A 24,704-nucleotide genomic window follows, 5' to 3' on the forward strand; every position below is an offset into this window, starting at 1 on the left:
GCATGAAATCTGATTAGTCTTGTCCTCTTGTAATTGTGATTTACGGTCCTAGAGCCGGCAGTGTGTTCCCAAAAGACCACCTGTGTCCATGCGATAGAGTGAGTGAGAGTATGCTGGAAAGGGCTTTTTCCCAGCCCTTTAGAAACATAAACAAATGAAATCCAGTTTCCTTGGACCTCGACTTCTGATTAAATTCTAGGTGCTCATCAAAACCATCCTCCTCGAATGCATATGTACCCCATAGAGGAAGATCTGGTCCTGCCATTGACCATGGCAGAGAATACAAGGATCCCAGAGCAGCTTTTCTGACCACTTGAGTTACAAATGCAAGTAAGGTGCTAGGGTTAAGTAGACATATCCTATGATATAGGCTTACCTCTCCTTGGATGTGGCAGTCTGGTTATAAAGGAAAGGACTCCATACTTTGCACGTAAGAAAATGTACAGCATCCCATACTTCATGCATAACATAATGTATATATACACATAATAAATATACAAATTTTGTGTGTGAGTGTCCAGGTTTGGTAGCTGAAAAATAACCCTTGAATGTGAATACATGTAGCAATGTCTGGAAAGATGGTTAAATGGAAATATAGCTAGAGTTTACTTGAGGGGCTTGATGGCAACCACTGAAAGTCCGGGTTTTCAAATAATTTAGAAATAACTTTGTCTACTGAATTTTTGCCATGATTATTGAGGTAAATTGGGTATTTAATGTGCAAATGGCCACTGTCCATTGGTGGGAAATGGCCTGCTGACTGGAGATAACAAGGGGACCTAACCTTGTAGCCTCTGGCTGGCAAACCCTAATTAAAATGCAGCCCCATCCTCTCTGTGGAATGCTGTTTCCAAATGCTCATATTCAAGCTGCATAACCTCATTCATCAGGCATTCCCCTTGCCCACAGAACAAGTTTCTTTCAAATTGGTACAGAAATCTGCTGCGAAGGTCTTTTTGCTCCATGACAAAGGCAGCGGGACCCATGCAAATGATTTTGGGCTGAGGAGTGAGGAGGAAGGCTTTGCAGTGGTGTTGGGCACTGAAAGTCCCCAACAGCTGAGCTCTGTGGTTAAAAAGAGAAAAAGCTTAAGGGAGGGGAGGGAGAGTCTGCTTTATCTTGAGAGGAATGCAGCCTTGTTTCTCTGCTGATTCACATTTCTTTTGAGACCTGCTAATTGCAACATCTCTCAGTAAGTTACTTACAGCAGAACTGCTGGGGAGAAATTGTGATAAATGCATAAACTGTGTCTTATTGATTTTTGTTGACTTTTTACATGCTTCTTATGCATTCGAAACCTCCATTCAGTAATTGTCACTATGGTACACACTCCTGGATAATGAGAGCCAAAGAAGCGTGTGAAGCCCTTTCTTGACCATTATCAACAATATTATTCAAGGCTCTGTATGGGGTTCCTTGCCTGCCCTCCAGTATATCTCTATTTGTGCTCATCCCCCACTGAATTTGCAAGATGAGAAATGAAAACCCTTGGTGTTATTTCCTCTGTTAATGGTAATAACAGAAATGGTATTAAGAGAGATTACTTTGAGACTGATGGTAAATTTGGGCCTCTTTAATTTTAGTGCACAGCAGCAATATGGAATCTAAGCAGAGGTACTGTAGTTTATTTACCTTTCTACTGCACTGCATTTTGTCTAGATTGCTGTACAGAAAGCTGGTTTGTTTCATCGTATTCTGTGATAGAAATTTGTTTCTGAACGGGGTCAGTATAGCGACATGTAGTGTGGCTAAACAGTAGTAAGACATCATCAGCTGTTTTGTTACCTAAGAAATACATGAAGTTTGGGTAAAAGAATTATGACTTCTGATTTTATGATGCTCACCTATCAGCCAGAGGTGCATAAGACAGTTTAGGTTCTCTTTGATCAAGGGCCTTTACTTTAAAGAGGAAAAATAAATACCGCATGATGCAAAAATGCATTGACTTTATTTTCATGACTAGATGTAGTGCTTTTGGGTAATGATCAGGCATTGCTTTCTCTTACTGTTGTTTGATTAAAATGTGAATACAGTCTTGACTTGATAATCTTACCAGGTACACACAGAGCTAAAAAGAAAAGGTATTTTATGCCTCAAATTGATTTGCATAAACCAAACAATCTGTTGCTTGTTGGATTGCAAAATAGTTTATTTTGCCCATTGGCCACAGGGGCAGCAATATTGTATTTTTGATGCCAGAATGTAGCTTTCATGCATTAGCTCTCAAATGACAATATGCTTTAGCCTCTCAGTGCTTAGATCTGCTTCATTTGGAAATCTTTTAAGTAGTAATAATAATAATGTTTTGAGGAAATTGAGTGGAACACTAAATTATTCTCTGAAACCTAAGTTCAAACTGTGCAAGGCTAAGGGAGCTGAAAATCAATGCACTTTTAAAGTCATTAGAGATCACAAGTGAAATAAGTCTGTGTTGCTTTAGCTAAGCTTTTAGTGTGCCATGGTATTATTACAAAATCAGCCTGAATCTGCATTAATTTCACAGTCTTTTTCTTTAAGATGCCCAAGGGTGCATGAAGAATAAAATGTAAATCTCAGGAGGCAATGTTTTTATTAGCCAAAAGGGCAGTGAGTCATGCACTAAAAAGTGCATGCCCAGTGTAGGTATGGCTGACAGTAGTAAAAGGGTGGAAAAATAGCCCAAGCATTAGCCTACTGGCTTTTCATTTTATTTAAAAGGCTGAGGAGGAAAAAAAAGAAGTGATTTTTCAGGTATTCATGCACATAGCTTCATAATTGTTCAAGTTGGCAGTAACTTTAGAATTATTACACTTGTACCTAGGACTCGGAGAAACAAAAATAGTAAAGATTTTTATTTTTAGTATGTTATTTTCTTAAATGTTGAGATTCCACCTACATTACTGAATTTTGTCTGAGTCTTTTCACACATAGTCACAGGCTAAACAGTGTAGTTTTTCACATTCTAATTTGTATGATCATTCTTGGTGCATCACAGTAATGTGTGATGTTATGGACCCCTTTATTAAATTCCCAATTCAGCTGTCGGTGATGCCAGTCATTTATTCACAGTTTACCTGCACGAAAGCCAGAGCAAGCAATTGTTAATGCATGGTCTGAATAGACTTAACTATGCAATCCAAAGGCTACGTAAAAGCCTTACTTATTTCAAACCCTGTGGCTAAAGAACAAAAACAGAAACAAAACAAAACAACATTGAAACAAAAACAAAACAAAAAAACCAAACAAAAAACCAAACAAAAACCTTTCACATCACCCGTCCCCACCTAATTTTTTTTCTTTCATCTATGGTCAGATTAGCAAGTCAGCACTGTCGATAAATAAACTAGAGAAGTTGTTTATTTTTATGTACTACTGAGAACAGTGTCGTCTTGTGGCCGTTCTCGTAGACTGTGTTGGTTTAACAAGCGTCCAACCCTTTTGTCTTGTTGTTTTTTGTCTTTCCTGCTCCCTGTCCCCTTGTTCCCACAGGCTGTGCGTTTGTCACATTTTCTACAAGGGCAATGGCACAGAATGCAATCAAAGCCATGCACCAGTCTCAGACCATGGAGGTACAGTACTGTATCATTTGCCCTTTCTTTGTTTTCTTTGTGCAAATGATTGCGAATGGTAAAGCCATGCTCTCCTGGATCAGATCAGACACATGACAATCACAGATTTAAATTTTTTACCAGCTCACTCTGCTTGTCTTTGTGAAGCTTTATTTTTCTTAATCACCTGAAAGCGCACAATAAGGTGGCTGTGTGGTATCCAGACACGGCTCTCAATCCTGTTTTCAGTGGCATTCAGCAGAAAGTAAAAAGCTGTGAATACCACTCCTCAGTTGTACTCCGAGTATATCTGATGAGGAAATTATCTCTATTTTTAGCACACATACCCCCCCAAAGAAAAATCTTAGTTTCATTTAAATAGATTTCTAAGTGTTGTGATTTGCACTGCTCTGAGAAAAAAACTCAAGAGATTTAACATGGCCACGCTGAGTTACTAGTGCATGTGTTTTTCTGCAAATAGAATCTCTTTTTAACTTAATATAATTTCACCTTCTTCATGTAGCCAATAAAAATGCTAATGATGACAGAGCATGTTGAAGTGTGGCACTTCCTGCAGAGCACCGTTGTGCCTGGCCCCTTGCAAGCAGCACTCTTTATTCCCTTCCAAACTGCCTCTATGGCCTCGGATTTTATCATGATGAGCAGCTCAAAACTTTAAACTTGTTCACTTAATGTGACTGTAGCTGCGGGCTAACGATCCGGTCATTGGAGTGGTTATCGAATGCCACGGCTTGTCTGGCAATCTCAAAACTTTTTTCAGTCTGTGATTTTTGTCATGGTCTTTCAGAATTTTGCACAAAAAACCGCACAAGTATGAAATCTTTACTTACTCTGGATCTTCTAGCTTATCATTGGAGAGTGCATGTTATACTGTATTATGTATACTGTATCTTCGTGTAGTGATGATTTTTCTCAGAGGTGGCATTGATGTTATGTGCACTTGTTTCTTTTTTTTTTTTTTTCCTTTTTATTTCTTTTTCCACCAGGACCTTTCAATTTTTATTTTTTTTTTCTTTCTCTCTCAGTGATTTTCCTTTGCAATGCTCTAGTCTCCCAAAGCATGCTGGGTGCTAAACAATCATTATTGCGTCATGTCGTTGAGCTGCTTTGTGTAACGAGCCAAGGCGGGAGACCAGGGGTGGGAGGGTGGACAGAGGACGAGAAGGAGAAGATAAAATTCCAGCTAGTGCATGAAACTGTCACTAACTGTTTCCTGTATAGTACAAGTAATGATATCAGCATTGCAAAGCTATTGTCTTTCCAAACATCACGTTTGAATTTGGTTGAGCTTCTTTTATAATCGATGTGTTTTCTTTTCAGTGCAATGCATTTTTAGACCCTGGGTATACAGTTTTAGATGAGAATCTACCAATGAGATGAGAATAATTGACATTATATTTACTAGAAAGCTGCTGTTATACAGTCTATGCAGTCTGGTAGTATATTGTGAACAAAATGCCACTTTGAGTCTCAAAATAATACCTGTAGTAATTTGTCTGCCATGCACTGCTCCTTTAATTCAGATATATATGTTTTGATGGGTTTGATTCCAAGTAAAAAGGAAATGTTTATTGGTAATACTGTGTTTTACCTATATTTTCCATGTGTTTTAATGTATTTTTCTGTCTAGCAAAATGAATTTTACACAGCTCTACTTCAGAAGACGGTAAAATTAAAGACATAACACCTCCCAGACAAATTCTCCCATTCCTCTGTTGTATGCAGCACTCCAAAAGAGGCTGGGTTTTGATGGGATAATCCTAGAGTCATTAGTTCTGTAGAATCTTGGATCAATTCTATAGACTATTGGACCAAAATACCTCTCAACACCTTTAGAGACGTCATCACTGAGATCTCCGTATAGGCAAGGCAATTCCAAATATTTTGCACTTTGAACATCTGGGTCTTTGTGTCAGTTGAGCTTAGGCTGGGAGTCCCTTCTTGGAAAGAAACCATACACCCTCCCTCTCCATGGGGGAGGGACTCCTTGGAGGCTGTACCTACTGCCCTGACAAGACACAGGAAAAGATGAAGGCAGCACAAGTTGTTGGGAAGAAAATGGCGCTAAATGGTATGGAGATACCACGCCATTGAAAGAGGAAGGGAAATGCACCTCGTGTATGTGCTGGAAACCTCCTCTCAAGATAGAAAATGGAAGTGCATAAAACATAAATCACCCTTTAGGCAAAAAAAAAAATAAATTACTGACTTTTGCCAAGATTCCTCTAGTAAAAAGTTAACTTAAGTTGACTAATGTTAAATGTCAATTCTCAGCCTGAAACAGTCATCCTTGGACACTTCTGTTTCATGTCCTTTTGCAAACAGAAGTGGGCTTAGGGGACCACGTATAGTACACAATTGCATTTCAACCCAATTGCCACAGGTTGGGGTTTTTTTTTCAGATTTCATTATTTTCAGTTCTTTAGCACGGATCATTGACCAAGATGAATTTTCAAAGTGGGCTAAGGAAGAACAATGGGGATGTTAAGTCCAGATGAACACGTCTTATATAATAATACATTCTCTTACTGCTCTTTCCACCTGACTTACTGACCTGGATAAATCAAGTGATTTAAAAAATATAATTGCTGCTCTAAAGTGCTTGCTCTTCTATCTCATTTCTATGGAGGTTTTTTGTTTGTTTTAAGGCATTCGAATGCAGCGTCAGTAGAAGACACTAATTTGTTATCATGGAGTAAATTTGATACAACAATAACAACCCTTTTGTCATATAGAGCCACTTGCTAGATATAATTTCAGTCTTCAGAATGTTTGCTTTCTTGAAAATGATGAAGTGATGAAATATAGAGCAGACAGTGAAAAAACGAATTATAGATTCATAAATTGCAGAGATATTGTTTTTATACAATTTACTGACATTTAAGCATTCATAAATATGTCAGCTGTAGTGTTGAGTGCTGAGCTGCTGAACTGAAAACTGAAATAGCCATATAATATTTCTTCCTTTGATACTCATTTCTAATTCTTTGGAAATAGACTTGATTCTCCTGTACATTTAAGTAGAAGGCAGTAAGTTCTGGTTGTTCTTAGCCCAGTGTTACCAAACCTTGTAATAAATAGAAACAGCTTGCTTTTTTTATTAGAAAAACCCAAAAAATCTCTCTCATACCCTCCACGCCCCAGCTCTTTTTTTTTTCTTTTTTTTTTTAATAATCTTATTTTTAATATTAGTATAAAAATCAGTAGAGAGAGGTAATCGTGTAACAAGCCAACTCCTCCATGATCTTTATTTGATTGCTGGAGTGTTATGTATCTCCTTTCTCCTTCACTGAAACACTGAAAGACCTTTTTACAATGAAACACACAGGAAAGGAATTGGAGGTGGAATAATAAATCACAAGTGATGATTTTCCAGGATAATTCTAAAGGAATGGTGTTGGTGAGGTATCTTCATACAAGAGATGTTATTATTGTGGTTTATTTCATCATTTCACCTGATGATTGTGAATATTTTTATCACTTGTCCTGGTGTGAGGTTTTTCAGAGGAAAAGGTACATGGCTGCTTTTTGTAAATAATCAAGGACAGGATTTTTGCTGAAGATGTTCACAGTGTTGTGAGAGCAGCCACAGAAAGAATTAGGTTAAAAGTATAACCCTGCTCGGCATCCCACGCTATACACTTTGGCTAAAGCACTGCTGTGTTTTTTGGACTTGAGTCACTTATCACTCCTACCATTGTGTTCAGATTGAAGTTAGACAAGAAATTAGTGTAACAAAGCATGGCGGGTGGAGGGAAGTTATTCATTGGATCCTGTGAAGTTGAAAAGCAGTATGAAATGGATTGACAGTTTCTATGACTCATAAAATGCTTGAATTAATTTGAAGAACTGAATCATTGCGGTATATAGTTTGCTTCCTTGATTTGAAAAAAATGAAGACTTGAAAGGTTAAAACATGAAACATTTCTTAGCATGGAAAAGAAACAGAGAGAAATCAACAAAGACATCTTTCATAATCACATCTCGTTCTCTCAGTGACTTTGCCCAGGAATGCATAATTTGAAGTCCAAGGGAAGTTCCAGCTTACCTCAAAAGTCCATCTGGTCTTTGACCTCCTACTTCTTCCCTACAGTCCCTCAGACATGGGTGAGGCGTAGGCTGCAGACCAGATCTCTAGTTCTTTCTTACAGCTTCCCTATTTCCTAAGGCGTCTTGCAGCCCTCCCATATCATGTAACAAGAGGCTGATAGAAGCAATAGAAGAAATGGTGGCCATCAGGAATGGGCTGCTATCACCAGAACTAGTCACTTTTGGTCTGCATCCTGCCCTTTGTTCACATCTCAAGGGTGCTTGATACAAAGCGTGCCTGGGAGCGGACCACAGGTGGGTGAACTGACTGGGGGTCCTTGACACGAGAAGGATCAGTGGCTTGCTGATGATGGGTGATGCAGTCAGTCTGCTGCTCACAGTCTACTTACGTAGGGAACACAAGCCAGCGTAGGGCACACAAGCCCAGCTGCACTGAGTGTGACTGCACAGCCAGACCATGGTGGCAGGGCAGTGTTGGCTGTGTGGTCCCTGGCAGCGGGGAGGTTGGACACCTCTCCCTTTGGCAATGCCTTGAAAACAGACTGCAGACAAAGCATTGCGTCCATCTCATCAGCTGTGAAGCTTAATTAAAGAGGACTGGTACACTTTGCTGTCTCTGGCAGCGATTTTGATAGCTGGAAGGAAAAGAGAGCCTGAGGAAAGGAGCTTTGTAAAAAGAACCGGGGAATCAATAATTTCTCCACGGCCTCTTTTCCTAAGAACCTGAAAATCTTAGTCCTTGCGGTCCCACAAATGCCAGTCACAAAGAGAGGGTGAGCAACCTGGTCGTGCCATTTCCAGTGGCCCTACAGGACATGGCTGAGCTCAGGGTGTGAGGGTGACTCGGTGTGATTTAACCCTCCTGTCTTTCCCGATCTGTCTGACCACAGGGCTGCTCTTCGCCAATCGTGGTGAAGTTTGCCGACACCCAAAAGGACAAGGAGCAGCGGCGTTTGCAGCAGCAGTTGGCTCAGCAGATGCAACAGCTCAATACTGCCACTTGGGGAAACCTCACAGGTCTTGGAGGACTCACGCCACAATATCTAGCTGTAAGTTCATTTCAGAGGCGGTGGCTGTATTATACTGTATTTATTTTAAAACCGTGGTAAGCCATATAGTAAACTCCCTGCAATAAATTGCTAAGCCCTCCAGGATGCATAGTGTGTCTTCTGGGCATGTTTATCACATGGACTAGAAATAAATAACAAGGAATAGAAACCGAATAAGCATTTGAAGATGTGTCAGTGTTGTCAAGGGCAAGCATTTAAAGAATCCTTGTGCTGCAAAATAAATCACAGATTCATAGAAAGGCTTGGGTTGGAAGGGACCTTAAAGATCGTTTAGGTCCAACCCCTCCACCATAAATAAAATTTTATTTCATTAGTTTTATTGGGGTTTTGAATGTTAGAGTCTGTTTTTTATAGCTGGAATAAAATTTTAAGTTCTTCCTTAGGGGAGGACAGACAGGCAGCTCAGTATGGCCTGTGGTAGAAGCCATATCTATATGGTGCAGCCACTAAACTAGAATGTTGTGGATCAATCATCTAATTTTCCACATTTCAATTTGGAATGGCTTTTGCTTTAATGCATGGTCCTGTCAGTGCTAAACATGTGTGGTTCATACGGCCTCATACAGGAAGTGAAGGCGGCCAGGAAAAGCCATTTGTTTCTCATAAATTTAAAGTGTTATTTTCCTTGGTCTGTTTGCAAGATGGAGAAAGAGGTGTTAGCTGCTGTCCCTGCTGGAAAATCTGAAATCCACAGCCACGTGTCTTAGGTCATGGGTGGCCCTGCAGCACAGCTAAGAGGGAACCTCTGCTTTTCGTGGCTCTGGAGTTGAGACGTTTGGCTGAGGAGCTTCTGGATAACTTGAGAGTTCCTGATGCTTCTGAGTTAGACAAATAGAACCTTATGAAGTACAAGGCCAAGTGCAAGGTCCTAAACCTGGGTCGGGGCAATCCCAAGCACATGTACAGCCTGGGAGGAGAATAGGCCAAGAGCAGCCCTGAGGAGAAGGTCTTGGGGGTGTTGGTGGATGAGAAGGTCTTGGGGGTGTTGGTGGATGAGAAGGTCTTGGGGGTGTTGGTGGATGAGAAACTCAACACGACCCGTTGATGTGAGCCTACAGCCTAGAAAGTCAGTTATGTCCCGGCCTGCAGCACAAAAAGTGTGACCAGCAGGTCGAGGGAGGTGATTCTCCCCCTCTGCTCTGCCCTCGTGAGACCCCACCTGAAGGGCTGTGTCCAGCTCCAGGGCCCTCAGCACAGGAAGGACATGGAGCTGCTGGAGTGAGTCCAGAAGAGGCCGCAAAGAGGATCGAGGGGCTGGAGCACCACTCCTATGGAGACTGGCTGAGAGAGTTGGGGTCGTTCAGCGTGGAGAAGAGAAGGTTCTGGAGACACCTTAGAGTTTTCAGTACCTAATGGGTGTCTCCAAGAAGTCTGGAGAGGGACCTTTTACAAGGGTATTTAGTGACAGGACAAGGGGTAATTACTTTAGACTGAGAGAGGGCAGGTTTAAACTAGGAAGAAATTGTTTCCTGTGAGGGTAGTGAGACACTGGCATGGGTTACCCAGAGAAGTTGTGGATGCACCATCACTGGAGGTTTTCAAGGCCAAGCTGGATGGGGCTTGGAGCAACTTGGTCTAGTGCAAAGTGTTCCTGCCCATGACGGGGAATTGGAACAGGATGATCTTTAAGGTCCCTTCCAACCCAAACTGTTCTAGGATTCTGTGATTCTGTGAAATAGATGTGTCCATATATATGTACTGTGTATGCATAAATACATAATTTGTGTGCAAACAAGGCTTTGGTATAGTGTTATAAACAGCAATTTACCCAGCAATTAAAAATATATATTAGTACTGAGGTATGTTAATTAATACTGAGATAGGCTAAATTAATATGTACAAATACCAGTCTAATGAATATCTGTGTGCTTGATTCATAAAGATAATAAAGAAAAAACTGAATTCACGGGAGTGGGGGAGAATGGACTGTGATTGACAGAGATGAGTTATGGTAACTACCAGACTACAGAGGGTTGTAATTAGTCACACTATGTTGGTTTAAATAGATTTAACACCTGGTTGTTAAAAAGAATAAATTGATTAATTGTTTTAAAGCAGCCATGTTATTGAGTTTCCCTTGTGTCTCTGTGTTTCTTAATAGAGATTAGACATTAATATGGATTTACAGCATTGACTCTAGGGATGTTCATTCCAACAGCAGACAGAAGCAAAAGACTATATAAATGTAAAGGAAAGCAGAAATACTCCAAATGTGAAATGATAGCTCATTTTAGCTTTATCTTCATTTGCTGCTTTACTGTCAGATAGATTGCTGTGTTGTGTTGTTCATTTGCAGCTTCTGCAGCAAGCAACTTCCTCCAGTAACTTGGGTGCCTTCAGCGGCATTCAGCAAATGGCCGGTGAGTTAAAAACCATTTCATTTTGTTCCAGCTATGTTTTGTATTCTTAAGCTGTTGAATTTCTGTACCTCTAATAATCACATTGTCGGGGGCGGGGGGCTTGTTGTTTATTAAATGTGGCGGATGTATTGGCAGGGGACAGCTCGTGGTTCAACGTCAATAGAAACACTTTCTCCCCTCTTTCAGAACTGAAATTAAACCCAGTGCTCCCAGGTTGTGCAAACAGTTTGTCTTGCATTACTCACCTGCCATTTGGCCAAAGTAACCAATTGTAAATTGCAGGAGAGCTCTTAGTCCCTGCAGCCGTATCCTGCCCTATGAAAAGTGTCAGGAAAGCAACAGCAGGATTACATTCTAATTTCCAGTGAGATTTCTGTGTCCTGAAAAATCAAATTAATGGCATCCCTCAAACATTTTAATAATAGGTGGTGAGGAAAAATGTTCTGACCTTTTTAATGAAACCCAAGATTACAGGCCTACCTTCAGTATGAATTTTCAGGCTCCTTTTATAATCACGGAAAATTAACTGGGTGCCTTTTTGACTTTGGAACCCTAGCTGGCGAAATTACACAACAGAGATTTTATGTGAAAGTATAATCTTTAGTCTGGAGGAAAAAAAAAAAAAAAAAAAGAAAGAAAGAAAAGGGGAAAAAAAGAATCAAAGTGTGAGCGGATTTGAAAGCCAGCTAGTTGGAGGGTTTCTTAGTAATGAGCTGTGTGCCAGTAGTAACTGATGTGTAGTGATTAGCAAAAGGTCACTCCCACTGTGTGACCTACCATGCTGATATCCTAACTTAACATGATGCTAGAGAAGGCAGCATGTGCAGTAAATCAGAGCACAGATGCACATTATGCCTGCCGCGAGGAACTGTTAAAAAGCTTTTTTTTCTTGTTACAGGGAGAAAAAAAAAAAGAATCACAAAACCCCTAAATTGCTACATTAGTTTATTTTAATCATGAACCCACTGAATCAATGGAATACAACATTATGCTTGCTTCATCATCATAAAACAAGGGCTAAAATATTCAGAAGTCTTTACGAACACCATTTTCTCATTCTTTTTTTAATCCTGGTCTTTTGCTTCTTCTGGTTCTGCTTTGAATGAAGCCTGAAATTCTTTAACAAGTATAGATATACCTCACTGTATAGCTATACCCCACAGGTATTCTTTGCTCAATCGTTATATTATGCCATTATTGCAGTGACATCAGAGACTAATGTGAACCTGCTGTCTGACAATATAAATTGGCCTACAGATGACAATATCTCTGAATTATTCTCTCTTCCTCAGAGAAGAGGCAGTGCTGGCAGTGCTTGCTGGTTCTATTATGTTACACTTGCAATCTAGCATTTTTTTCATCAAAATATGTATCTTAATATGATAAACAGAACAGAACAGGTCAGTAACAGTTTTATACTTGGCAGTTTTGGAAGTGGTTTTGAGCTCAGAGATTGTGTTTTAATGTTTTCATATTTGGTTAGGTCTACAAAATGAAAAAATTAAGACACCAAGGAAAAATAATGTGATATCTATCGCATTGTGTGCACCTTAGAAGTTTTTGTTGTCTGTTTTTTGCTGGTAGATTCACCTCTGTCTTCAAGAACTCTGTTGAAACTAAGGATTTCAGTCAAGTAATTTCAAGATGGGTTCTCAATCCAGGCTGTGATTTATTTTCTGAAAATCATATGGTCTTGAGACTAGGAGAAAGTCATCTTAAGAAATCATAGTTGGCACATCATTGTTACTCGAGGGATATACCTTCTTGACTACAAATTAGATTGCTAATGCACTCATCTATGGGATAATTTAATGACTGACTGCCTTTCTTGGAAAAAAAACGTATTTTATATCTTATATTCATGTTATCAAAACAGCTTGAAGTTCAGTCCTTTGTTTCCCCCAAAACATATAACTTAAATGTTGATGTTCAGGGTAAAATTACTGATACTAAATTGTTCTCTGAGCTGCACCTCTACATGAAAGTACCAAAGACTAAGCTCTATTTCCTTGTTAGAACTGAGAGTTCATGTCCTCTTCTCAAAAATCAGCAGTACTATGTCATGCAATGCATCCAGTATTAACAATTGTATATTATGTTTTGTGAAAGGAGTAGAAAATACTGTAATCTGCAACAAGAGCTTGCATTTCCTGCTGAAACCATCTTTGAACGTTTGTAAAGGCCCAGAGTTTTTTAACTGAAGCTGTATAGGTTCACTTTACATAAATTAATCTAACATGTAATTTCATACTGCATGTAGTTTGCCTATTATTATAACATTTAAAAGTGGGGAATAAAATCTAGACACTATTGAGTAAGGTGATTAGATCCATCACTGCCACTTCCAAGTTCTTTAAACTTTGTGTTTGAGGGGTGCAACTTTTATCCTTGAAGTCGATGGGTGTTGCATACCATGGAATTCAGATGCTGGAAGTTTGATCAAAAGCCATATGAGCCATTGAAATTCCACTGTTACTTGCATGCCAGGGTTCTAGCATCTCTTTTGTGCTTAAATCTTGATGAAGTCTCGGTTTGCTGCATTAGGATTTCTTGTCCAAAATGAGGGCCCTTTGGATCTTGCAAGTATTTATTTGTATTGCTAAAGCTTGTGTTGTTTTGGTACAAAATAGAAAGGATACAGCACACACCACACTGCACATGTGAAGAATTATTTGCTATGCTCAGTGATATTATTTCTTGAATCAAAGCAATTTTCTTCGCTAGCAGAGCGAAGACACTGGTCTTCACTGTGGAGTTTTTAAGTTTCCTTTCCCTAATATCATGCCTCTATCTGGTTAAAGTAGTTTTTATGTTGCAAAAGCATTGGTTCTTTGATTTTGGTGAAAGGAGTGGGATTTTTAGGCATTTGTGATTCAAGAGTTTTTCTGTTTGTTTGGAAGTGAGAATACAGTCCAATGAAATATTGAGATTTACCAGTAAGATACAGACATTAAACACACAGCACCACTACTCTAAAGTAGCTGTAGCAGCCCACTGACCGTGCTATATATTTAGCATTTTCTGAAGTCCAAGCAAATCATGAAACTGTTCTAACTAAAATTTGAGATACTAAAATTGGAGAGACAAAAGGTTGTAGGTTGCCATTTAGCTTTCCAAGCTTTGAGGTTCCACGCTTAAATCCTCGGATTAGGTTTTTCTGACTTTTTTATAGAAAAATAAGATTTTAATGAAATCATTTTATTTCATGAGTCAAGCCAAAGAAAACAATGTATTATGTTGAGGCTGGTAATAAAGTTGGGAGAGTTGGCAGTGCTGCCTTTGGTATTATAGTAATCCCCTGGTCTTGACGGCAGGCACACGTCCTTCCTTGCCAAACTCTGCTTCATTGTCCTGTATAAAACATGCAAGCACATGCAATCCTCATGTGTATATTTTCTAGTGAACAAATCCTCACTTTTCCTCCCCTCCTCTGATATCTGCTCGTGCTAATTTAAAGGCAATGTTTCCTCTCACATGCCTCTCCAGCCTCAGCGTCTAGCCTGCACTTTGTCTTTGGGGAAGGCTAATAATGTAGATGAATTACATTATGGGATTTGATTGTCTTACTTTAAAAGACAATGCAAGCTACATTAAGCACTAGCAACCTCTCAAGCAAACAGAAATTCCTCCTTCAAATATATACAAATTGCACAGAAAGCTTGGTTCAAAGGAGATTGATGTCGCTTGAATGTTTGCATTGAATTTGGCTGGCACTAGATCAGGTCCTAAAAGCGGCAGTTATTTAAGCCAATGAGCCTGTAAAGTACTATACAGACAGTATAAACAGGGAGGTTTACTATTATTAGAGTGACTGTAGAAAATATTTCAATGTTTTTGATATATAAAAAATATATGATCTATGAAGATTTTCTATTGTCAATTAATGTCAAATGTTTTGGCAGGAATAAATATTGGCTCATACAACAATATTTCTATATGTGTGACCATTCAGGACATAAAACCATGTGCAGTACTCATAAAAAACACAAAAGATTTCTCTTAATTTCATTGAATAGACAGTGTATTTTTTGCTTTCTAAAGTTATACAGGAGGAGAAACTATGGCTTTGGCTTTTCTTCTTTGGCTTTAAGATCCCTAAACCCTCTACAGCTGGGACTTTTCATATTTTTCCAATCTATGGTTTTTTTCCCAGTCCTTTCCAAATTCTCTCACAGTTTGGTTGCATTTCGGGTTGAACTTCTGGCCCTTTCTGAGCCCCATTCAATCCATTCCACCCTTCTTCTGCTACCCAAGCCAGATTTCCTCCTGTTGCAGAGTCTGTAGGACCATATGGGTGAGAGAAACTCTGCAAGGTTCTGCTTTCTGAATATTTTCCTCTAATTGTTGGATTGGCTCAGTAGATCTGGAGGGACCAGTTGGAAGCCAGGACCATCTGCACAAAAGCTCTATACTTTTGCACTGGCCCAAGGATCCTTTATATCCTCTGACTCTTGAATGGCTTCATTCCAGCAAAGCCATACTGAAGGAGTGTTTCTCCTGCTATGACCTCTTTAGGGATATCATATTAAAAGTAAAGGTCACTGAGAAACTGTTTCCAGCTCAGGGGAGATAGCTGTTTCTTAAAGATAACTACCAGTTTTGAAAATGCTGACCTCAGGGAATAAAAACATTGAGCTTTTGTAATACTAATTCCATTGAAAGTCCTAGTTAATTTAACACATACAATTAGAATTTTTTTTTTTCTTTTAGCTAATAATTTAAACAAGTCTGTTTAGCATTTTTGGGGGAGGAAATGTTTGAAGCAAGTGAGCCTGTTCTCAATCCACATGTTGCTCCTTCTCACAGGAGAAGGAGAGGCACATTAAGAGTAAAACCAGTGCTGAGCAGTTGATGAGATGCTTATTCAGGTGGTGAAAGTGCACGACGTCGAAGTCTGGCCAAGTCTGGCCGAGCTACAGGATCTGTACCTCTGTCTGAACTTCCCATAACCAGTAAAAAGAGGGTGAGGGGCTTCCACCTCTGCAGAAGGAATTCATCCCACTGAACCTCAGCAGTTTTGAAAGTAGTCATCCTGTTTCCCTGCATTGTCCATGAAGAGGGAGTCACTCCCAGGCAGCGATTCACCCAAAAAGGCTGGGGTTATCTATCTATTTTATAGATATTAGGAAAATATTATACATATTAGGAAGAAATTCTTCACTGTGAGGGTGGTGAGGTTGCCCAGAGAAGCTGTGAATGCCCCATCCATGGAAGTGTTCAAGGTCAGGCTGGATGGGGCTCTGAGCAACCTGGTCTAGTGGAAGGTGTCCCTGCCCCCGGCAGGGGTGGGAACTAGTTGATCTTTGTGGTCCCTTCCAACCCAAACCATTCTATTCTTCTGTGATTCTATTTTAGGATCAGATGATTCATCCACCCCCTCTCTCTTCTTTGACTATAGCAAGAGTCTAAGCAAGTAACTTCTATTTGGATAAAGTGAGATCAGATGAATTCTTCCCACTAGGATTGGAGCAGTTTCAACTGAGAAAAGCACACTTCTTGCCAGGATGTGTTTATAGCGTATGTAACCTGAAAATGGGCTGAAATCCCACATAAGTCAACAAATGGCTCTAGGGGCGTTGGAACTAGATGATCTTTAAGATCCCTTCCAATTCAAGCCATTCTGTGAGCCTGTGAACTTCCAGTCAGATTTAAGCATGTACTCTTAATAAAAACAGGGCAGCATCAAATATGAACTTAAAAGTTGTTTTAAGGGCTTTGCTAAATCAAACTGTAACTGGTCGGGGTACCTCAAGCTCTGTTCAGTTAAGCAGCTTTTCTAAAGTTAGGCAGAATATATATGGTTTGATGGAGGTAGTGCTCAGGTCTCCTATTTTAATTCTTAGAATATAGCTGGAATAACATCGCACTCCACACCTTTACACACATTTTTACCATCAGCATCCAAAATGGCTGATGTCAGTGTCAGCAAATAGTTGCTTTTTGGCCTGGAGATTATAAATTTTACCTTAATCCACATTTTTTAAGCTGCAGTGAGTATCTAATTCAGAAGGTATAAATCCTAGTAATTGAGAAGGATAAAATTTTCAAAGCAAAAGAAGTCAAGTCAGTGGGAACTGCGTATGAGCTATCAGATTTGGTTCTGATAATCACCACTGACTTTGAAATTCTCTGCATATGTAGTCACTAAATGTAGCCAGTGCCTTCCTTTTTTAGGAATTTGTTCAGCAAGCAAATCTCAGCTATTTCCTAATATGATTTTATTATGGTTTTGGAAACCCAAGAGCTGATGAGGCCTAAGAAATCGTTAGGAACGGCTTGTGACTCTGTTCCCTCCTCTACAAATACCCAATAATTTTGAATTTACAGTTATCACAGGAGAAACGCTGCAGTGACTGAACGAGGCAAATTGCTTCATTGTATGAAAGTTTGTGTCAGAGGCAGCACAAGAAGTTGTAAAATGTAAATCTCGTGCTCTCAAATTTCCCCGTGTTTTCACAGAACTGCATCTGTGACTGTGCAGCACTACAAAAATTTCCTGTGAATGTGCTAATAGGCCTTATGAGAATGTTCTATCACCATCCATCTGTCACTTTTTAACAGGCCTGATTGGCAAGCACTTGTAACAACTGACATCTGTTCTCGCTTATTGATATGTAGATTTATGGTAATTGCTGTGAACAATAAGACACAAAATTACCTAAGGTGAACATTAAATTAAATTTTCATGCCCCTATCCTTATAAATAATTTTTTTAAAAAACCTTAAGTTTCAAGCAAGACATACTGTGCATCTGTTTTGTACATAATTTAATTGTTTTTTTAATCTGCCAAATGACAAAATGAAAGTTGAATTTCCTTACGATCTTGAATATTTGCCAAGCTGATAGTGCATTGGTAAATACATGTTATTAAAAATGGAATCAAACTGTATTGTGATTCTGGTTTTTTTAATCATTTCCCTTTAATTCCCAACATTGTCTCCATCATGAAGATCAAGAGTTATTCCGTACCCAGAAGGTTTTTTTCCTCTACGGCAGGATTTTCATTTTTCATGTGCAGCTCTGCCTATGAGGCTGTTCCTCAGTGTTAAGCAATTTGCATTTCTTCAGAGAGAGTTGCATTTGCTGAGTGAGCAGCACTTTCAAATAAAACCCATCTACTCATTTGCGGTCCGGCCCTGTTGCGGGATTTGGGACTGCTTTGAAAAAACTGTAGGATGTGAAATGTGTGCAAAGAGGGTGTGAGAAAGGAGAGAGAATGAGAAAGCAGATTCAACCCACAGAACGGTACCTTACATGCAATTCAGTCGAACTAAAAATCCCCAGTTCAAAGCAAAGTACTTTTTGGGACTGGGACTTGAGAGCCTTTGGCTTCCCTCCTACAAGGTTGTCCTATCAAGTGGAACATTGACGCGCCTGACAAGTTGATGGGAGAAACCAAGAAAGAGGGAGCAGAGATGGTAAAATGCCTGGGGAACATGAAACAGTGATGACAGGACTTATTTTTTAGTTGTTTGAGCAGACAGAGGATCCTAAAGAGGTTGCATATTGAGTGATAAAACTGTTGACAAAATCGGCTCTAGAGCATGCTGGGTGAGCGTGTGCCCTGAGCCCTTACTGACAGTCACATTTGGGTGCTGTTACTCAAGTGTGACAACAGCAAGCAGTCTTTTTTTCCCACAGGCACCCTGTAACATCTGCAGACCTGTTTTGTGGCCAGTGTCTTATAGTCACCTCTACAGTAAAACAGATTAGATGGGGAGACAACTTTGTCACCACCAAGCTCTTGTTCATTCATCTTTCATGGGCATTGAACTCATTTGTCAAATCTATGGGTTCCTCTGGTGTTCCCAAAGGAATCATCCCACTATATTTAAAAAAAAAAAAAGAAAAAAAAAGATTTTATGGGATGAGGCAATGATGGCCTTTGTGTTGCATCCACCTGGGCACAACATTGGAATTTGAACTCTGTCTTGCAAAATTGTTTGGGTTGGTAGTGTTTGAGAGAAAACTTATTTTTTAAGATGGTTGTTAGCTTCCAAAAGAAACCTGCAAGAGCTTTTGATCACGTAATTCCTCCAAGCGCGTTGTACAGATTCCAGACTACGAAGGGCTGTATCTTGGATCCACTAAAACCATAACTCCTACAATTGTCATTGTATCACATTTTCAAAAACACGATCTGAGCTGACTTTGGGTATTGACTGAGGCACAGACATTAGAACCTCAGCCAGACCAGCTGCTCACCTGAAGGCTGACTGGCTGGCCTGTTGGAACATGCTGTATTAACATTTGGGGCTTTATTCACGAATAGATGCTTATATAATGGTTCACATCATAGTCCCTCACACTGGGACAGTAAGAATTCTTCTTTATGGGGCTTGTTGATTGTACCAACCTGAGTCTGCAACACATGTGTTTGAAAGTAATATCACTCTCCATAATTGCAGGAGTTCCCAAGTCTTAGAAAATACTTCTCCTTCTTTGCATTTTTTTCTTCTTAAACATTCTTAGAAAGTGTTATATTTAACCAGTCTTATGTTCCCCTGGTTGAGAAACAGAGGGTGCAGAGAGAAGTAATATCTCCTGTAGACTAATGTTGAGAACAAAAGATCAGACAAGTTTCCAGGCATTCAAGCCCTTCTTTGGGCATTCCCCAAAACTCGTGCAGTCTTCCCAGCTCTATCACTAGTCTAGAAAAGGTGTTGCATTTCCTACCACCTAACCTTTTGGGCATGTACGTGTATTATCAGGGCCACAAGAACACAATAAACGTCTTTCAGTCTCTTGGGGTTTTGCACTTTGTCAGTCCTATTGAGGGCTCAAGCAGCAGGCTCAGATCTCCTTCATGTGTCCAAACCAAAAGGATGATCTCTCACTGCCATCCAAACCCTCTCTCTCACATCCATATGTAAACACCCAGTCTGAACATCGCTCCTGTGGAAAGTTGGTCTTACTCAGAGGATCCTGAGAAAGATCCAGTCTGGTTAATGTTATCATATATCTGCATTTTAGTCTCTTACTGAAGTGTTTTAACCTTAGAGTCAGTGTCTAAGTACTTTGTCTAGTCTAAGGTAAAAGGTAAGTACTTTTGAAGTCCTCTGGAGAGGCAGACTCCTGTCCCTCTGATTTAAGCAAATGTATGCCATTGGCTGTTCCTTAATCATCTTTTTTTTTTTTTCATTTCACTTAATTTCTGTTTAATGTTTGTCATTTTTACTTGCCATCTGAATTAAAGCCCTTGCTATTTAAATGCCTTCATTTTTGAAGGTGCTCACTAAAATGCAGGTATATCTCTCCTACATCTTCTAAAGTAATGAAGAAACAGATGACTGAGTAACTTGATATCACAGTCCAGAGCTTAGAGCCTGAGAGTCCCAGCCTCAGTGATGGCTCTGTGGTCAGGCTGATACTAATTTGATGTACTTAGTTCATATAAGTTTTTAGAAATGAACTATCAGAAGGAAATTGAGCACAATTATTGGCTACTGCACAGTGTAACCTTAGGAGTTATATTCAGAGGAGACATGGGAAACAAATTGTGTTCATCACAATTATATGACCTTGTCCTGAATGTGTTTTAAACGTTGGTTATCTTCTTTACACCCCCTGTTGTGTCAGGAAATAATATTGCGTCTGGGCTTCACACAGAGTTTAAATTACTTTTAATTCTACACTTCCCTTATAGAAGAGGCACAGGCCAGGTTTAATTTTCCTGAAGCATAGGCTTGTGCCTTTGCTGCATTCTCTCAGCTCCAAGGTACAGAAGTGAGAGATGACATTCAGGAAGTGAAGGAAGTGGTTCCAGAATAGAGATGTCTTGGGAGTGAGAAGAATTGAGTTTCTTGGCAAGGCACACCCCAAGCTCCACGTTCATTGAACTTAACTCTTTATTTTCACGATGATGATGGTGATGACTGTGGTTACATGTTTTAATTAACCCTATTGCTTCTCCACATAGGCATGAACGCTTTACAATTACAGAATTTGGCAACTTTAGCAGCCGCAGCAGCCGCCGCCCAGACCTCAGCTACCACCACCAATGCAAATCCTCTCTCCACAACGACTGGTGCTCTGGGAGCCCTCACAAGTCCCGGTAAGAGCTGAGTGCTTGATTTCAACGTGGGAGTAAATGGGAACACGAGAGTTAAAATGGTGATTCCGTGGTATGTTTAGGTTCCGTGCTCATATGCATTCTGAAGACCCTTTAGTTATTGAATACATTTTTGTTGCAGCTGTTTTTAAGCAAATAACTACTTTTTTGAAGTGGTCCAATGTGGACATGTTCACCTTTCTTAAGTCATTTCAGGGACCATTAAAGCCTAACAGACCCATCTTACAAAACTCTGCGTGAAAACTGCAATTGCATGGGAAACTTAAGCTAAAATTAACTTTTCAGGAAGAATTCGGAACATGACCAAATTCTTCCTGTCCTACAGAAAAATCAGCTGAGGTGGGTCTGAGAGACTGATCTTTGATTCCCAGCACATGCTGGGAATTGCCTTTACCCATCATGAATTTTTGTGAAGACATTCTCTCCTTTTTTTTCCATCTCTTTTTCTTGCTGGGGCTCAATTGAGCTTTCTTCTGATCCTGAGTATACAGTCACAGAAGTGATATCAGATGCACAGGAAATACACAGGCAAAAGACCAGTCAAAATACAGCTTTATGGGGGGAAAAGGGACAGGATGAGAGGTGGGAATGTCTCCGTGACCACCATGTGGCCTTTCAGCCATGACTGTTTGATGTCTGCAAAACTGTAGAGAGAAATCAAGGTAAATTCAGGCTTCAGTAACGCTTCAGCATCTCCAGAATCCAGAGAGAGAGAACTATTGATTCAGTGTAGTTACTCTGGATTTACAGTGTTGTAGCTGAGTGGAGAATCCGGCCACTTATCGTTACATAAAGGCTGCAGGGTGTAATTATTTGCATCATGAAGTGTGTTTATTGCTGTTCTAAAAAACATTCATATTATTTTAGACACCACTAAAGAACGTTTGTGTTTAATCTTGTTTAAGTGTGCATTTATTCCCCATGAAAAAGTAATTCATGGCAGACGGTTTGAGCTCATCAGTAAGGAAAACAGTCTTCACTGCACAATAGAACTGGGACCGAGTGTGGTGCCGGGTGTTGGCACTGGCCAAGGCTTCCCGTTATATTGCAGATGGATTGTTTGTTTGGGACAGAGGTTAATACTTAGTTTGTGCAGAATTTTCCCATTTCTGCCACGAGTCTCATCTCGACCTAAAAATAATATTTATTGGCAACATCTCTGAGAAGCAGGTTGTGTGAAAATAATTTTGGCTTGCTGATATATATATATATATATATATATTTTTAAACCTGAGCAATCTCTCCCCTCCATCCTGGAGCTGGGACTTAACGCTTTGCAAAAGGCAAGTCGCGGTGTCAATGTTTCCACGTTACTCCTGTCTAAACGTCACCCATGTACAGAAGCAAAAATGTTGCATTTCATGGATGTTCTCTGGTATCTCTGTAGTTTGGCTGTTAAATGTCTGAGCAGCCTGTCCTCCCAAAACACACTCAACATATCTTGACACATTCTGACAAGACTTTTCAGGGTGACTCAGTGTTCAGGGCTGTGGTGCAGAGGGGCTGGAAATTACCTCCTTTTTTATCATTGCTGCTCTGCAGCAAAGTTTCCCCAGAACATTCCTGTCAGGCACTTTGTCTTGCCCATGTCAGCACAGAGCTTGGATTCAACCTTAAGGTCCACATTTGCCTCCTTCCTTCTCCAACACAGTCTTCTTATCCAGCCTGGCTGACTTGCTGTTCCCTCTCTTAACATGGTCTTGAGGCTCCTTAAATACCTGGAAGGTGTTTTTTTCTGATGTCCAAGTCTGCAGAGGCTGTGGTCAAACAGGTGCTTCAGCTGGGCTGGGCAGATACATCAGCATTCCATTGCTCAGGGTGGTACTGTAGAGCAGGCACCATTTTTCCAAAGAGATTAAGGATTTTGGCTAACATATTGAATTTGTTATTTTCAAAATATTCTGGACATTTAGCCTTTGAAGTAGTGTATTCAGTATGCCAGTTACTGTTGAAAGTCTTATAGATAGTACCTGTACACAGTTGTTTCTAATATTAGACATTTTGTTGTGCCAAAGAAAAACGTGTATCTAATAGATCTACTGACCTATTTATGCTGCACAACCAACCTAAAATGCAGCCTTATTAAAATGTTCTTCATTTTAACCTTCCTTATCTGGTTCCACATTCCTCACCCTATTAAATACTTTGTAAACCTGAATAATGTCTTCAGTGATCCTCCTCTGCTCTATGGAAAATGAATTTAGTTTGATAAAGCTTTTCATAGTAGCTCACGGTATTGCCACTAAAGCTTGAGATACGTTGGCAGAAAGCATGTAAATCTGACTTTCAGTGTGTGGATGTTTGGAGGCCTTGAGGATATTTTTTTGGTCTAGTTTTCTTTTAATAGAACCCTTCAGTTTGTTGTGTTTCATAAGCGTAAATTATTTTGTCTGATTTCAAAGCCTGCACTAAGCCCAGAAAGAAACGTTTGTGTGTCTCCAGATAATGTATTAAATTAATATTTCTCAGTTGAGAAAATAGCCCAAATTTAGGGCAGTGCAAAGGTAGATGCTTAAATTTAATCCTTTGCTTGATGCTATTGAAGGCAGAATACTGCACAGAACAGGGGTGGGCATAAGTGTGTGTTTCTAGTATGCCTTTAACCGCAGCAGCCACATAAATCATATCCATGTCTCTACCCAGATATAACTGTGTCTCTTCTGAAGATCTCTCCTGAATCGATCTTTGACCAAGAGCTCCTGTTCTGTCCTTTGTAAACATGTGTCATAAGAGCCCCAAAAGGTGGTTATTTCAGTTAAAATTCATCTTAAAGCTTAATTTTACATAGATAATATTTAACAACCCTCAGTGCATGAAACTAGTACAGAGGGCATAGTGGTGAGACCAACCTTAATGCATTGGCAACACAGAAAAACAGGCCAGGAAGTGAGGAACCAACAGGACATCTGATATTTGAGGATTTCCAAACAAATTAAACTCCAATGATCTTTCCCTCTTCCGTTTTGACTAAATAACTTTGACCGCAAGAGAGTCTAAGGACACTCATTCTCCTCCATGTGCTAAATACTTTCTCTTATGCTTGAAAGACTATTCATTCAGAAAGAACAGAGACAATACAATCCCCCAAACTATTAATTTTTTCATAATTGTAAATTTATAATTTCAATTTTGCATACCCATGGAAGTCTCTCCCTACAGCATTGTTAGAAATGATTTTTTAAAAGCCTTTGCTTAAAAAAACATGAAAGATTAAGCTTTCATTTTAGTAAAAATCCCCTCAGGCAATAAATAGGTTCTTTTGTCTCTTGGCCCTAGAAAAAAAAATTAAAATGGTTTAAATTGCCTATGGTTAAAGTAACTGTTTCTTGCAATTATCAGATGGTAGTGAATAAAAATTAAAATGAAATCATGAAAGACTAAAAGCCAGGTAAATGCATATTATGTCTTTCATGAGTTTCTCATGGGTCTTTTGAAGACTCATTTAATCATGTTTCTTGTCTTTTATTTTGATATGATAATTGTTTCCTTTATTTACTTTAATCACCTCTATTTAGTTAATTAATTCTTCACTTTATTTTAACTTCACTTGCTTAGGATACTTTTTCTGTTTTAAAGGCAGGTACCAGTAGTATTTCATACCAT

At 39.5% G+C, this 24,704-nt stretch overlaps 1 protein-coding gene across 14 annotated transcripts in view; it reads left to right on the forward strand.

Annotated features, from left to right (window-relative positions):
* CELF2 (CUGBP Elav-like family member 2) overlaps nucleotides 1-24,704 on the forward strand; it is a 556,709-nt gene that overhangs the window by 493,566 nt on the left and 38,439 nt on the right. For all 14 annotated transcript variants that reach the window (XM_050324875.1, XM_050324869.1, XM_050324865.1 and 11 more), the window contains 4 exons: nucleotides 3,469-3,548; nucleotides 8,489-8,647; nucleotides 10,965-11,028; nucleotides 20,949-21,083. In XM_050324875.1, coding sequence (XP_050180832.1) covers nucleotides 3,469-3,548; nucleotides 8,489-8,647; nucleotides 10,965-11,028; nucleotides 20,949-21,083 — 438 coding nt within the window. The remainder of the gene's footprint in view (nucleotides 1-3,468; nucleotides 3,549-8,488; nucleotides 8,648-10,964; nucleotides 11,029-20,948; nucleotides 21,084-24,704) is intronic.

The sequence above is a fragment of the Myiozetetes cayanensis genome, unplaced genomic scaffold, assembly GCF_022539395.1.
Source record: "Myiozetetes cayanensis isolate MyiCay16 unplaced genomic scaffold, myiCay2020 scf3, whole genome shotgun sequence".
Taxonomy (NCBI): domain Eukaryota; kingdom Metazoa; phylum Chordata; class Aves; order Passeriformes; family Tyrannidae; genus Myiozetetes; species Myiozetetes cayanensis.